The sequence below is a fragment of the Cydia strobilella genome, chromosome 11 (assembly GCF_947568885.1).
Source record: "Cydia strobilella chromosome 11, ilCydStro3.1, whole genome shotgun sequence".
NCBI lineage: Eukaryota > Metazoa > Arthropoda > Insecta > Lepidoptera > Tortricidae > Cydia > Cydia strobilella.
The window spans coordinates 18,045,100-18,059,522 of record NC_086051.1 but is presented as its reverse complement, the minus strand read 5'-3'; the positions used below and the strand labels follow the sequence as shown (position 1 = coordinate 18,059,522).

General features: G+C 34.9%; 1 protein-coding gene across 1 annotated transcript in view; it reads right to left on the bottom strand.

Moving 5' to 3' along the window:
* Nucleotides 1-4,114: 4,114 nt before the first annotated feature.
* Nucleotides 4,115-14,423, bottom strand: part of LOC134745658 (N-acetylneuraminate 9-O-acetyltransferase) — a 31,648-nt gene continuing 21,339 nt past the window's right edge. Inside the window, exons 10-12 of the mRNA XM_063679781.1 lie at nt 7,646-7,887; nt 5,822-5,937; nt 4,115-4,659 (exon numbers count right to left, since the gene is read on the bottom strand). Coding sequence (XP_063535851.1) covers nt 4,208-4,659; nt 5,822-5,937; nt 7,646-7,887 — 810 coding nt within the window. The 3' untranslated portion in view covers nt 4,115-4,207. The remainder of the gene's footprint in view (nt 4,660-5,821; nt 5,938-7,645; nt 7,888-14,423) is intronic.

Sequence of the window (14,423 nt, the reverse complement as noted above, 5' to 3'; positions counted from 1 at the left end):
CGGTACACCATATATGAAGTATGGTGTACCTACCGAACTGACTGCTACAGAGTATTTGACGCTGTGTACTATTTTTTTTTTAAACAGACCAAGTGCGAGTCGGACTCGCGCACGAATGGTTCCGTACTATTACCAAAAAAAAACGGCAAAAAAATCACGTTTGTTTTATGGGAGCCCCACTTAAATATTTTTTATTCTGTTTTTAGCATTTGTTGTTGTAACAAACAACAGAAATACATTATCTGAAAATTTCAACTGTCTACCTATCACGGTCTCTCATACAATAAACGTGTTTTTTTGCCGTTTCTTGCGTAATGGTACGGAACCCTTCGTGCGCAAGTCCGACTCGCATTTGGCCAGTTTTTTTAACTATAAAGTACTACGCCATACATTTCCTATGCATATGCAAGATACAAATAAGCGTTCCCTACTATTTCCTATACCTAGGCCATTTTAAGTTAATTTACAATAATCGAATTTAAACTGTTGTGAGACATACTAACAGAAAGAATGCCGGCAGAATGCCGGTGAGTGTTGTGACAGGGACATAGTGAGTTCGTGCTGTGTGGCGCTACAAGTGTTAGGTGACCCAAACCCAAACACACCAATGTGCCCGCCTACAACTATAGCGCAAGACCTCCCCCAACCGGTTTTCTCGGCGCGCGCGCAGCGAGCGACGCGGCGCGCGGCAGCGGCAGTACGCAATACACGGTCGTCGTGAACGCTGCTCGCACTATTAGTGCTTGAGAAAGGAGACCTAGGCTCTCCGAAACATGTCGCGCGAGTGACTAAAACAAGTGAGTCTAAACCGTAAAATGATTTAATTTACAATAAGTGTTTTGTAAGAGCATATATGAGAGAATCTACTTTTTGTGTGGTAACCATGGTTACGTCTCCTGGGTCACACTGATATCAATTATATACTAATAATTGCAATATGCAGGCGTTTTTGTAATTATAAAACCATTTGTGGACTTTCACGGGAGCAATTTTCTGATAAACCTGTACTTATGTACTATTGTCCCCTAGGTCACGAGAGAACAGCCAACATTTTTTTAATTCAGATTGAAATGAAAACAAGAATAGTTTCACATTCCGATACTAAATAAAATAAAAAACGCATGAAATCTGATAAATACTCGAAACAAATTAGTATAATTATACCATCAAATAAGTTGTCCGCAATATGTAAATGCTACTTCAAGATAAACTTTAGTATTACATATTTGCAGTATTGTGCAGATTACAAAACAGCTATACCTTAATGTTATACCCACCCCTTAATCGCCTGAAATTAAATGAAGGGTACACGGAAAGACCATGTCTAGTCACTTTAGTAACATTTTGAGTAATCGCGGTTTAAAAATTTGAACCCATTTCAAAATGTATGGTAATTCCGTGACCAGGTCTTTTTTCACAAAAAAAAAGTTGTGTTACATATATTCTACAGTGGTAGCAAAAGATATAAACAATAGTTCATTAAGAGCTCTACATTTTTAAATGAAAATCTCATTTTCCGAAAAAAGTGATTAGAGATGTTCTTTCCGTGTACCCTTCAAATTACGTCATGTATAATTGACAATTGTATACTGTCACGTATACATAACAATAGTAATAAAAGGGTTAAAAATCAATAACGTGTTCTTTATAACAGGCGTATTAGAGAAATAAAAGTATATTTGTCATAGCGTAAGTTGTGTAAAATATGGTGCATAGCTTTTACCAAAAATATATTGTAATAAATATTACAGGCTAAAAAAGCATCAAAACTTAAAACTAACACAACAGGACGAGGTCTTTGAATAATTAAGCGTTATTATCATACAGATTATACAAAATACTTGGTATTTATATCACAATTTTTTTTACCAAAATTAATAAAATTATATTAGTGCGGGAGTAAAATGTTACCATTACAAATTATGAAAACAATTTAAAATTGTCAGCCATATACAAACATGGCTGACAACTTCAATAAATTGTTCAAAATACTTTATTACATTAATATTTCTTATATTTACATATAAAAACACAACATTGTACATTTTCACGAATTTCTCGTTATTCCCATTTGAATATTAATTATCATTTTTCACAAAAACTTATTGGTTCTAAATATCGAATTCAAATACTGCAACTTACAAGTAAACAAAATATATATGTAAGTATGGAGTAATGATACATTTAACGCAATATACGCGGTGGCTAAAAAATAAGTGCATTCCCGTTGCCAGGGAGGTTTTGGGATTATACTGAGCAACTTTTACTTAATGCATAAGTTTAAATAGCCATATGTACTGTAAAACGTTGTACGATACACGTGCAAATAGGTAATTCGCAACTCGAGTCGATTTAAAACACTCCCTGCGGTCGTGTTTTAATTTATCGCCACTCGTTTCGAATTTCCTCTTTTCCGCACTTGTATCGTAAATAACTATTAACCTTTTATAATGTAATTGGTTCAGTCATAAAATCAAAAATATACATTTCTACAACCTTAAAGTGCTATATTTACAATACAAAATACAAAGAGTATATAATATACATATGTACTTCGCCAAAAAATCACATATAATTAACACAAGTGTAGCATTGGTCAATCAAGTGAATTTTGTACTATTTGAAAACCTTAAATTATCACTGAAGTATATGTAATACTTTTATTTCACTTAGACATGTAACATTAGTATAAATTGTTAATGTAGGATATTTTTTATTTAATACATAAATTTCTATATGATTTATCCTTTTTTTTTATGTTATGGAAATTACCTGACTTCTGTATATAAAAACTTTTGCTGAAATCGATTGGACTGGTTAATAAAAAAAAGGCAAATAACTAAGACACGTCTATTTCTACAAAAAAAAATATATTGCATACCAATGATATTATAACTATATCATACGCGCTCCAAATTAGAAGCATTTGTGACGATTGTACAGAATGCTCTAAAGAGCATAAAGTTGCGCCTAACGAGCTCCCGCACACCGCAAGAGAAAGATGTCTCTTTCTTATGGTACAAAACGAGTGTAACAAATATAAATGGCATGCGGAAATTAATAAACAAAAACAGATTAATTCGTACGTAATTAAATAAATATGCAAGTATTTTTCCTACTCCTTGTGTGGGAGTATAACCTATATATAGTTATATAATATCATTGTTGCATACCAAAATCATGTTATAAAATAACTAATTTTTGTCTCTAAACTCAATTGTTACATTTTGTGCACTGGATAAAATTGTAGAATAATATGGCATATTGATTTGTTATGTATCTTTCATTGTATTGATTATGTTGCATATTTTTGTATTGTGTATACATAAGTGCCTAAAGCGTAAATGTCAAAATAAAAAATAAATTGAGATCTTCAACAGTTAGTAACGTTTTAAGTGCTTATATTTATCGAATGGTAAAAAAGCATGTTGCAAAACTTCTGATATTCCAAAACTTTCATTCACTTTGTTAAATCATGCAGAAAGGTGAATCAATTTTTCTTGTCACTCGCTGCCATGGTTACCATCTCCTGGGTCACTCTTTGAAACGTGATCTTAAGGCATTTAATTTCAACAAACACGGTGTTATATGGCAGTTAAAACCTTTACACTAAAGAACCATCTACCAAGTATGTTATTTGGAAGTATTATAAAACTAGCTTTTGCCCGCGACTTCGTCTGCGTGGAATTAGTAATTTGGGTACCTTAATTCTTAAACAAATCTGCTTTTTAATACATCCTTTTTTCACCCCCAAATTGGTCCACACTATACATTTCCACCCCATTTTTTACACCCTTAAGGGATGATTTCAGGGATAAATTTATTCTATATCCTTTCCCACAGCTCAAACTATCCCCATACCAAGTTTCATCTAAATCGGTTCAGCGGTTATTGATTCCCCATACAAGTTTCCACCCCCCTTTTCACCCCCTTGAGGGGTGAGTTCTGGGATAAAAAGTATCCTATGTCCTTCCCCGGGACTCAAACTATCTGTATACCAAATTTCAACTAAATCGGTTCAGCGGTTTAAGCGTGAAGAGGTAACACACAGACAGACTTTCGCATTTATAATATTAGTATGGATTCTTCTAACAAACTGTTGTCCTTCCTATTGTCCCCTGGCTGACGGGACAGGATAACAACAAGAAATAGTTGATCCACCCACAGTATCCCTTTTTAAACATTCATTAACTTACCTATACCAAATTTAAAACATACCATCATGTATACCTATAGGGACTAGAATCGCTAGAAAAATAGCGAAATTTCTTAAAACAAGCTTCCAATCATCAGGGACCGCGTATGGCAAAATAATCCCTGTCAATCTATGTATCTCATGCGCCGCACATATAAAAATATATGACGTTATAATCAAATTTAATATAGGTGCGCTTGGGACTAAAACTAAGACCCCATGTGTGTCTGCCGCTAGCCAGATATGTGATTGACTGGCAAATAATTCTAAAGTAATTGTTCCGAACCAGGCAAATAGACTAGAATGCCTAGTTCGCAACGCGCCGGAGACGTTTCTAAGTATGATGTAACTCACGATGGGTAGGAAGGCGACGTAGGAGTGGATCTCGTTGCAGTCGAAGATGTTGGTGCAGAAGAATGTGTAGGTTACGTAGCTGCCGATGCCGATGAAGGCGAGGAGTGTGGCTGTGGAAATAGAAGACCGTTCAATTTTCATACAAGAGTGAATCAACTAGCGCTAAGAGCCTAGCGGTAAGAGCATGCGACTTTCAATCCGGAGGTCACGGGTTCAAACCCCGCCTTGTACCAACGAGTTTTTAAAGTACACACAAAAATACAAATATTTATTTCATAGAATATGGTACAAAGATGGTCAAATTAAAATAAGTACGTCATATTCTGCCTCTATCGGCGTAGAAATAACAAAGTTGCAATACCTACCTGATTATAACTAACATGAATATAATATCCAGTTTTTCGCAATTTATGTACGAAATATCATTTGATATTTACGAGTCGCTTTTCGGTGAAGGAAAACCTCGTGAGGAAACCGGACTAATCCTAATTAAAAATTAAAAAAAAAGGCTTAGTAAGGCCTAGTTTCGCCTCTGGATCGGAAGGTCAGATGGCAGTCGCTTTCGTAAAAAAATTGTGCCTACGTCAATTCTTGGGAAGTTGTCAAGCGGACCCCAGGCTCCCATGATGACAAGGGTGAATCAACTGTTTCTTGTTGTTATTCTGTCTCGTCAGCCAGGAGACAATATTAGCACAGTTTGTTAGAAGAAATTGTACACCGCCTTCTGACACATGGTAGATGACCCTCAATGAAAAGGGTTTACAACTACCACAAAAAAACGTGTTTGGTGTTTTAAAGAGTGACCCAGGAGAACGTAACCATGGCAGCGAATGACAAGAAAAAGTTAACTCACCCACAAGCAATAAGCATGTTGACTAGACTTTTTATACGATTTTTTTGAGCTCCGTACCCAAAGGGTAAAAACGGGACCCTAGCTATTACTAAGACTCCACTTTCCGTCCGTCTGTCTCTCTGTCTGTCTGGTTCCGTACCCAAAGGGTAAAAACGGGACCCTATTACTAAGACTCTACTGTCCGTCTGTCTGTTTGTCCGTCTGTCTCTCACAAGGCTGTATCTCATGAACCGTGATAGCTAGACAGTTGAAATTTTCACAGATGATGTATTTCTGTTGCCGCAAAAAACCGACCGACTCGCACTTGTTTTCATTTACCTAACTGAAGGCTACCATTTAATTTCATTTCGGAAGATACAAATACTTAGGTACTAGATAGCTAACTGTACTATAATGACAGTTGTTATGCTACACATTACCTGTAAGCGAGACGCCGGGGGTGAACAGATTGCTATGGTTGTTGTCATCGAGTAAGTTGTATCGCTGCGCCACCAGATACGCCACAGCGAAGATTATTCCGTACGTCATGGAGTATCTGCAGCAATAAGTGTGTGCGTGTAAAGGGGCCCACTGACTATCAGTTCGCCGGACGATATCGGCCCGTCAGTTAGAACAAAAATTTGACAGTTCCGAACAACTGACAGGCCGATATCGTCCGGCGGACTGATAGTCTGTGGGCCCCTTAATCTTTACGCGCGATTGAAGTAAAACTTCTTTGACGATGACGTTTATCGCTATGTTGGCACTTTGACGTGTCCTATTGTGCGTGTGTCACTACTGAGCGTTACTTCCGTCAGAAAAAAAACTGAGTTACTTTCTAGTCGCGCCTAAAGAAGTTTTACTTCAAAAATAAGATAAGGAACGCTAATAATAGTAGAAGTGTAATGTCGAAGAAAAATCTTGTCACGAATTTGACAGCTAAATGTAGGCAGATATACTTACATTTTAATTCCAAAACTTTCCAAACGTTTTGTAAAAGATATACAGGGTGGCTAAAAAATAACTGCATTCCCGTTGCCAGGGAAGTTTTGGGATTATACTGAGCAACTTTTACTATGGGACCAACCACGAAATCGCGAAAAAAAATTTACCCTCCCATAGAAAATGGATCGGCCAAACTGAATGAAACAGCCAAATTATTTTTCGCGAATTCGGAGTTGGTCCCATAGTAAAAGTTGCTCAGCATAATCCCACAACCACCCTGGCAATGGGAATGCACTTATTTTTTGTCGATAGCAAACAAGCAAAAATCCCGCGTGATGGTAAGCGGTCACCATAGCCTATGACAATCTATAAATTGTAAATACAGATGTCAATCACAATGAAAAAATCAACGATGATAAAACTGGCCGTGGGACTCGAACCCACATCCTTGGATTGCCGGTCCAATGCGTTACCAAAACCGCCAATCAACGCGAATTTAGCCATTGCAACTGTGAACAAGGGCCTGACACTCTTTGATAGAGAAAGATAGTCTTATTGCGATTCCTATAAGAGAAAAGAGAAAATAGTGCCATGCTTTGTCTTTATCACCGACCGGGCATTTTTTCATGGTCGGGTTATGGCATCATAGCAAGGAGGCGATAGCGAAATACCGAAATTTATAAGTGAAAGAGAAAAAGGATTATGCTGCCATACATGAAACTGTCAGTACATGAATATTTCTTTCTCTTACCCCTGGTCGCTCGGTTTCATGTCTATAACTACTTGTATACAGGGTGACCTTAGCCATTGGACAAACCCTGAAATCCCACGTAGGGTTACTTCTCAGGAATGCTCTAACGGTAATATTTTTATTAGAACACAAGATAAAAAATAAAATTTCAAACAAAAAAAAAGAAACATACTGTATTAATCATTGGCAGTGTTTTTAACAACTTGCTCGAAAATGTGCGGCAATGATGACATTTGTCAAAAGTCAGAATCTTATTAATGTCATAAATAAAAAAGATAATCCAGGTCGATAAAGGTTTCATACTATTTACCTCAGGAGCTACTAACACATACAGGTTGCTCCAAAGTAAAAAATCGTAATTTGTTAATTTCTTCGTAACCGCTACATCGGTTGTTGATACTTGGTATACTGATTCTAAATACCCTAATGCATATGTATATTTCGGCTTTGTCCAATGGCTAAGGACACTGTATACTATGTCTATGGTGAACAACGTCACTAACGACATCTGTGTTTTAAGCTTTACAACTTTACGACACTTGCTATTTTCTAGAGAATGGATAGATACCTGTCTTGTTTCCACCGTAGCCACCATTGATGTATATCATCATCAGAATTAACAAACAACGCCTTCCACGGCCGAGTGACGAATATCTTTTGGAAGAAGAATTCGCTCATGTATAGAACCGTCACTATGCTCAGTAGGCCGATGACCTTGAGCGCGATGTAGAGGTATTGGTAGGGTTTGGTTTCCACTGTGTGGGTTGAGGAGGGGGCTATGTCGGGGGGGAGGGCGAAGATCGCGAACATCTAGAAAAAAAAAGATTTTTTTTAACTCAATTAAGAATATCGCCGCTATGCTTACTCAACCTCGTATCTGCAACACTCATTTGATGACTAAAACACCCGTATTCCGAATGAAAGAAAAACGACATTTCCATCAAATGATTGTTGCAGATATGAGGTTGAGTAAGCAGAGTAAGTATAGCGACGATATTGTCTTCGGTTACCGCGAAAGTTACTCATAATCGCGTATCGCGTGTCGCGTTTTTATCTATATATCTTTACTTGAAAATAGTTGTATTGTTTAACTAGCCTTATGAACCGATTTTGCATGTATAACCAGCATTAAAGTTTATAGTCTATGATGGTTCATTATTTTTATGTGGGTATTTTTGCAATTTGTAGTTTTTCCTCAGTCACCCGTTGACCACGAACGCTGTAAAGAGTTCGAAACGTCGGGATGTATTATAAATTCAATATACGCGATATAATCCATTTTCATAGTTTTATTTCGTCAATACCACAGAATACCTTGATAGAGAATGCCTTGTAGCATTAAGTCCGCCTTTTGTACATTTGTATTTTCTTTTGTCAAAAGTCATAATCTTATTAATGTCATAAATAAAAAAGATAATCAATAAGGTTGATAAAGGTTTCATACTATTTATTACCTCAGGAGCTATTAACACATTCAGGTTGCTCGAAAGTAAAAAATCGTAATTTGTTAATTTTTTCGTAACCGCTACATCGGTTGTTGATACTTGGTAACTGATTCTAAATACCCTAATGTATATGTACATTTCGGCTTTGTCCGATGGCTAAGGACACCCTGTATACTATGTCTATGGTGAACAAAGATCGGTTACGAAAAAATTAACAAATTACGATTTTTTACTTTCGAGCAACCTGTATGTGTTAATAGCTCCTGAGGTAATAAATACTATGAAACCTTTATCGACCTTATTGATTATCTTTTTAATTTTTAAATAAATAAAATAAATAAATAATAGTACTAGGTACAGAAGATTCATTTACAAAACGCGTTTATTACGACAGATATGACCGCTAGGTGGCGCAAGCGAGAGCGGGCGTCCGTTCCATAGCGATGCGCGGCAACTATAGTTCGTAGTTTTCAAACAGTCCCCTTTCGGCTTATCCTTTGTCTATTGTTAAATGAAACCGCACGTGCTACTTACTAGCATAAAAAAATGGTATGGCCGTTTTAACCGGTTATTCAATTACCACTCTATGGAGATTGCAATAAGGTTTAAAATGAACTAATGGGAAAACATATTCCTTAGCTGTGTGGTCTTTGCGGTTACTGAGTGCCGGCAAGTCGAACGCTAAAGAACCAGTCTAAAATGTGTCATCGATATGCGTAACAAAGGCGCGTTATCGGAGAGCGCACTTACACTGGTTTTTTTAGCGTTGGACTAGCCCGCGCTCGCCACGATGCACGAACCAGGTAAGAGACAGGGTCGGATTGCGATTAAAACATTTTGATGGATTCATGACAAGTATGTATTTACATATTTAAAACAAACAATAATAACATTTTTTTACTAATCAGTTAATAGACCTGTACCGCTGGCTATATTTTGACCCCTAGGTTATAAAAATATTAAAGTCAATTCTGTTTTCGCTTATGAATACTTTGTTAAGATGTAAATCTTACATTTTGTTTTGTGTCATATATATAATTTGCTTTTCTAGTAATTTGTTATTTTGTGGTAATTATTTTTTTTTTGAATTATTTTGGAGAAAAAAATATTCGAGAGAAAACATGTAACTGTGTTGCATTTAGGATAGTGTTTTTAGTGTGAAAACATAGTTTGTGTCAATTACGTCCACTGCAATCTGATACTATGTCACAATATTCTAAATGACACAAAAAAAAATTAGAGTTAAAAAAAATTACTTAGGTCGAATTTAATCGTTTAAATAGGTCCATTAAATGATTTTGTGTCTTATTAAGGCATAGCTTCATAAGATATTTGATGATTTTTATGTAACAGGCTGTCACCGTTACAAAAGAATATTAAAGATATTAGAGTTTACATCTTATTAATTTGAAATGCGGGATAAATAAGATGTATGAATTTGTGTCACTTGCATCCACTGCTTAAACAAATATTACAAAAATATTATTTGCGTTCGAACGAAGCTAGCGGGCGGTCTGAATGGGCAACGGAGGCCGTGCAGGGTGGGGCCGCGGCGTGACCTTGCCGTACGCAACGCATGTTTACTTCGCCTGTGCGCCAAATTAACGCAACTTATTCAAAGAAGTTACGCAAACAACACAACAACAAGCAACAAGCAAGCAAAGAATGCGTCGAATTATCTTTTACCTATTTAAAACTTATAGATATTGTACAATGTCACCATTATGCAAAAGAACTGTAAGTACATGTTTGATTTGCGAGCGAGCTGGCAACATTGCGCAGGGAAATCTTAAAAATATCGCGTTTACGTGAACGCCACATACATTTGTGACAGTGATAGGGAAAAGGTACCACTAAAGTAAAATTTGGTTATTAATACCGTGACTTTCTTTCATACTTTGATTTAAAAAAATTGCTATTTATGCAACAAGTGCGGAAATCATCTTTACGCACGTGTATCATACAATGTTTTACTATGCATTGTGCGAGTAAATAAAAAAACATATCATGGCAAATAAGTTTAATTATTATAAGGAGTGTTTTAAATCGACACGAGTTGCGAATTACCTATTCGCACGTGTATCGTACGTTTTACAGTACATATGGCCCTTTAAACTTTCGACATATGCACGGTAAGTGCTCTTTTCCGCACTAGTGCGAGAAAGTAGCACCATATGTACTGTAAAAAAAAATTGAAAACAAAAAGCACTAGTGCGGAAAAGCAGTACTTTCCGCACGATATGGCTCCGTAGGAAACGCACTTTTCGAGCACATGCATTGTAAAAAAAAATATAGGACTGTATCTCCTAAACCATACGTCGTAGCGCAAAAATAATAAAATTTTCGCTCCCCTTTAAGAAGCCCCTAATTAAGATTTAAAAACGCAAAAAAGAAAAAAGAGGAAAAAATCTTTATAGGGCTGTATCTCCTAAACCGTGCGTCGTAGCGCAAAAATAAACGTTTCGGTCCCGTTTATGTAACCATTAATTTATATTTAAAAACAACGCAACAAAAAAAACAAAAAAAAAACTTTATAGGGCTGTATCTCCTAAACCATCGTAGCGCAAAAATAATCAAATTTTCGTTCCCCTTTATGGAACCCCAAACTAATATACAAAAAACACAATGAAAAAAAAAAAAACAAAAAAAAAAATCTTTATAGGGCTACATCTAAATCGTGCATCGTAGCGCAAAAATAATCAATTTTTCGTTCCCCTTTAAGAAACCCTTAATTAATACTAAAAAAAAAAAACAGGAAAAAATCTTTATAGAGCTATATCTCCTAAACCGTGCGTGGTAGCGCAAAAATAACAAAACTTTCGTTCCCCTATACGGAACCCCAAAGTAATATACAAAAAACACAATGAAAAAAAAAAAACAACGAAAAATTCTTTATAGGGCTGCATCTCCTAAACCGTGCATCGTAGCACAAAAATAATCAAATTTTCGTTCCCCTTAAGAAACCCTTAATTGAAACTTAAAAAAAAACCAGGAAAAAAACTTTATAGAGCTATTATAGCTATATATATAGATATAATATCTCCTAAACCGTGCGTGGTGGCGCAAAAATAATACAAGTTTCGTTCCCCTTTATGCAACCCATAATTTATATTTAAAAAAAAAACGCAAAAAAAATCATTATAGGGCTGTATCTCTTAAACCATGCGTCGTAGCGCAAAAATAATAAAAATTTCGTTCCCCTTTATGAAGCCCCAAAGTAATATACTAAAAACACAATGAAAAAAACGAAAAAAAATAAAAAAAACTTTATAGGGCTGTATCTCCTACACCGTGCATCGTAGCGCAAAATAAAATAAAAAAAAACCCCTTTAAGAAACCCCTAATTAAGACTGAAAAACGCAAAAAAGAAAAAGAGGGAAAAAATCATTTTAGGGCTGTATCTCCTAAACCGTGCGTCGTAGCGCAAAAATAATAAAATTTTCGTTCCCCTTTACGGAACCCCAAAGTAATATACAAAAAACACAATGAAAAAAAAAAAAAAAAAAAAACAAAAAAAACTTTATAGGGCTGTATCTCCTAAAAGTCGTAGCGCAAAAATAATCACATTTTCGTTCCCCTTTGTGGAACCCCAAACTAATATACAAAAAACACAATGAAAAAAAATATATATATATTTATAGGGCTGCATCTCCTAAATCGTGCATCGTAGCGCACAAATAATCAATTTTTCGTTCCCCTTTAAGAAACCCTTAATTAATACTTTAAAAAAAAAACAAAAAAAACAGGGAAAAATCTTTATAGAGCTATATCTCCTAAACCGTGCGTGGTAGCGCAAAAATAACAAAATTTTCGTTCCCCTTTACGGAACCCCAAAATAATATACAAAAAACACAATGCAAAAAAAAAAAACAACAAAAAAAATCTTTATAGGGTTGCATCTCCTAAACCGTGCATCGTAGCGCAAAAATAATAAAAAAAAAACCCTTTAAGAAACCCGTAATTAATACTTAAAAAAAAAAAAACAAAAAAAAAACCAGGAAAAAAAACTTTATAGAGCTGTATCTCCTAAACCGTGCGTGGTACCGCAAAAACAATAAAATTTTCGTTCTCCTTTATGCAACCCATAATTTATATTTTAAAAAAACGCAAAATTTAAAAACAAAATCTTTATAGGGCTGTATCTCCTAAACCATGCGTCGTAGCGCAAAAATAATAAAATTTTTGTTCCCCTTTATGCAACCCATAATTTATATTAAAAAAAAACGCAAAATTAAAAAAAAAAAACATTATAGGGCTGTATCTCTTAAACCATGCGTCGTAGCGCAAAAATAATTAAAAAAACCCCTTTAAGAAACCCCTAATTAAGATTGAAAAACGCAAAAAAGAAAAAGAGGGAAAAAATCATTTTAGGGCTGTATTTCCTAAACCGTGCGTCGTAGCGCAAAAATAATAAAATTTTCGTTCCCCTTTACGGAACCCCAAAGTAATATACAAAAAACACAATGAAAAAAAAAAAAAAACAAAAAAAACTATAGGGCTGTATCTCCTAAAAGTCGTAGCGCAAAAATAATCACATTTTCGTTCCCCTTTGTGGAACCCCAAACTAATATACAAAAAACACAATGAAAAAAAAAAAAAAAATCTTTGTAGGGCTGCATCTCCTAAATCGTGCATCGTAGCGCAAAAATAATCAATTGTTCGTTCCCCTTTAAGAAACCCTTAATTAATACTTTAAAAAAAAAAACAAAAAAAAAACAGGAAAAAATCTTTATAGAGCTATATCTCCTAAACCGTGCGTGGTAGCGCAAAAATAACAAAATTTTCGTTCCCCTTTACGGAACCCCAAAATAATATACAAAAAACACAATGAAAAAAAAACAACAAAAAAAATCTTTATAGGGTTGCATCTCCTAAACCGTGCATCGTAGCGCAAAAATAATAAAAAAAAAACCCTTTAAGAAACCCGTAATTAATACTTAAAAAAAAAAAAACAAAAAAAACCAGGAAAAAAACTTTATAGAGCTGTATCTCCTAAACCGTGCGTGGTACCGCAAAAACAATAAAATTTTCGTTCTCCTTTATGCAACCCATAATTTATATTAAAAAAAAAACGCAAAATTTAAAAAAAAAATCTTTATAGGGCTGTATCTCCTAAACCATGCGTCGTAGCGCAAAAATAATAAAATTTTTGTTCCCCTTTATGCAACCCATAATTTATATTTAAAAAAAACGCAAAATTAAAAAAAAAAACATTATAGGGCTGTATCTCTTAAACCATGCGTCGTAGCGCAAAAATAATTAAAAAAACCCTTTAAGAAACCCGTAATTAATACTTAAAAAAAAACAAAAAAAAAAACAGGAAAAAAAACTTTATAGAGCTGTATCTCCTAAACCGTGCGTGGTACCGCAAAAACAATAAAATTTTCGTTCCCATTTATGCAACCCATAATTTATATTTAAAAAAACGCAAAATTTAAAAAAAAATCTATAGGGCTGTATCTCCTAAACCATGCCTTGTAGCGCAAAAAAAATAAAATTTTCGTTCCCCTTTATGCAACCCATAATTTATATTTAAAAAAAAACGCAAAATTAAAAAAAAAAACATTATAGGGCTGTATCTCTTAAACCATGCGTCGTAGCGCAAATATAATTAAAAAAACCCCTTTAAGAAACCCCTAATTAAGATTGAAAAACGCAAAAAAGAATAAGAGGGAAAAAATCATTTTAGGGCTGTATCTCCTAAACCGTGCGTCGTAGCGCAAAAATAATAAAATTTTCGTTCCCCTTTACGGAACCCCAAAGTAATATACAAAAAACACAATAAAAAAAAAACAAAAAAAAACTTTATAGGGCTGTATCTCCTAAAAGTCGTAGCGCAAAAATAATCACATTTTCGTTCCCCTTTGTGGAACCCCAAACTAATATACAAAAAACACAATG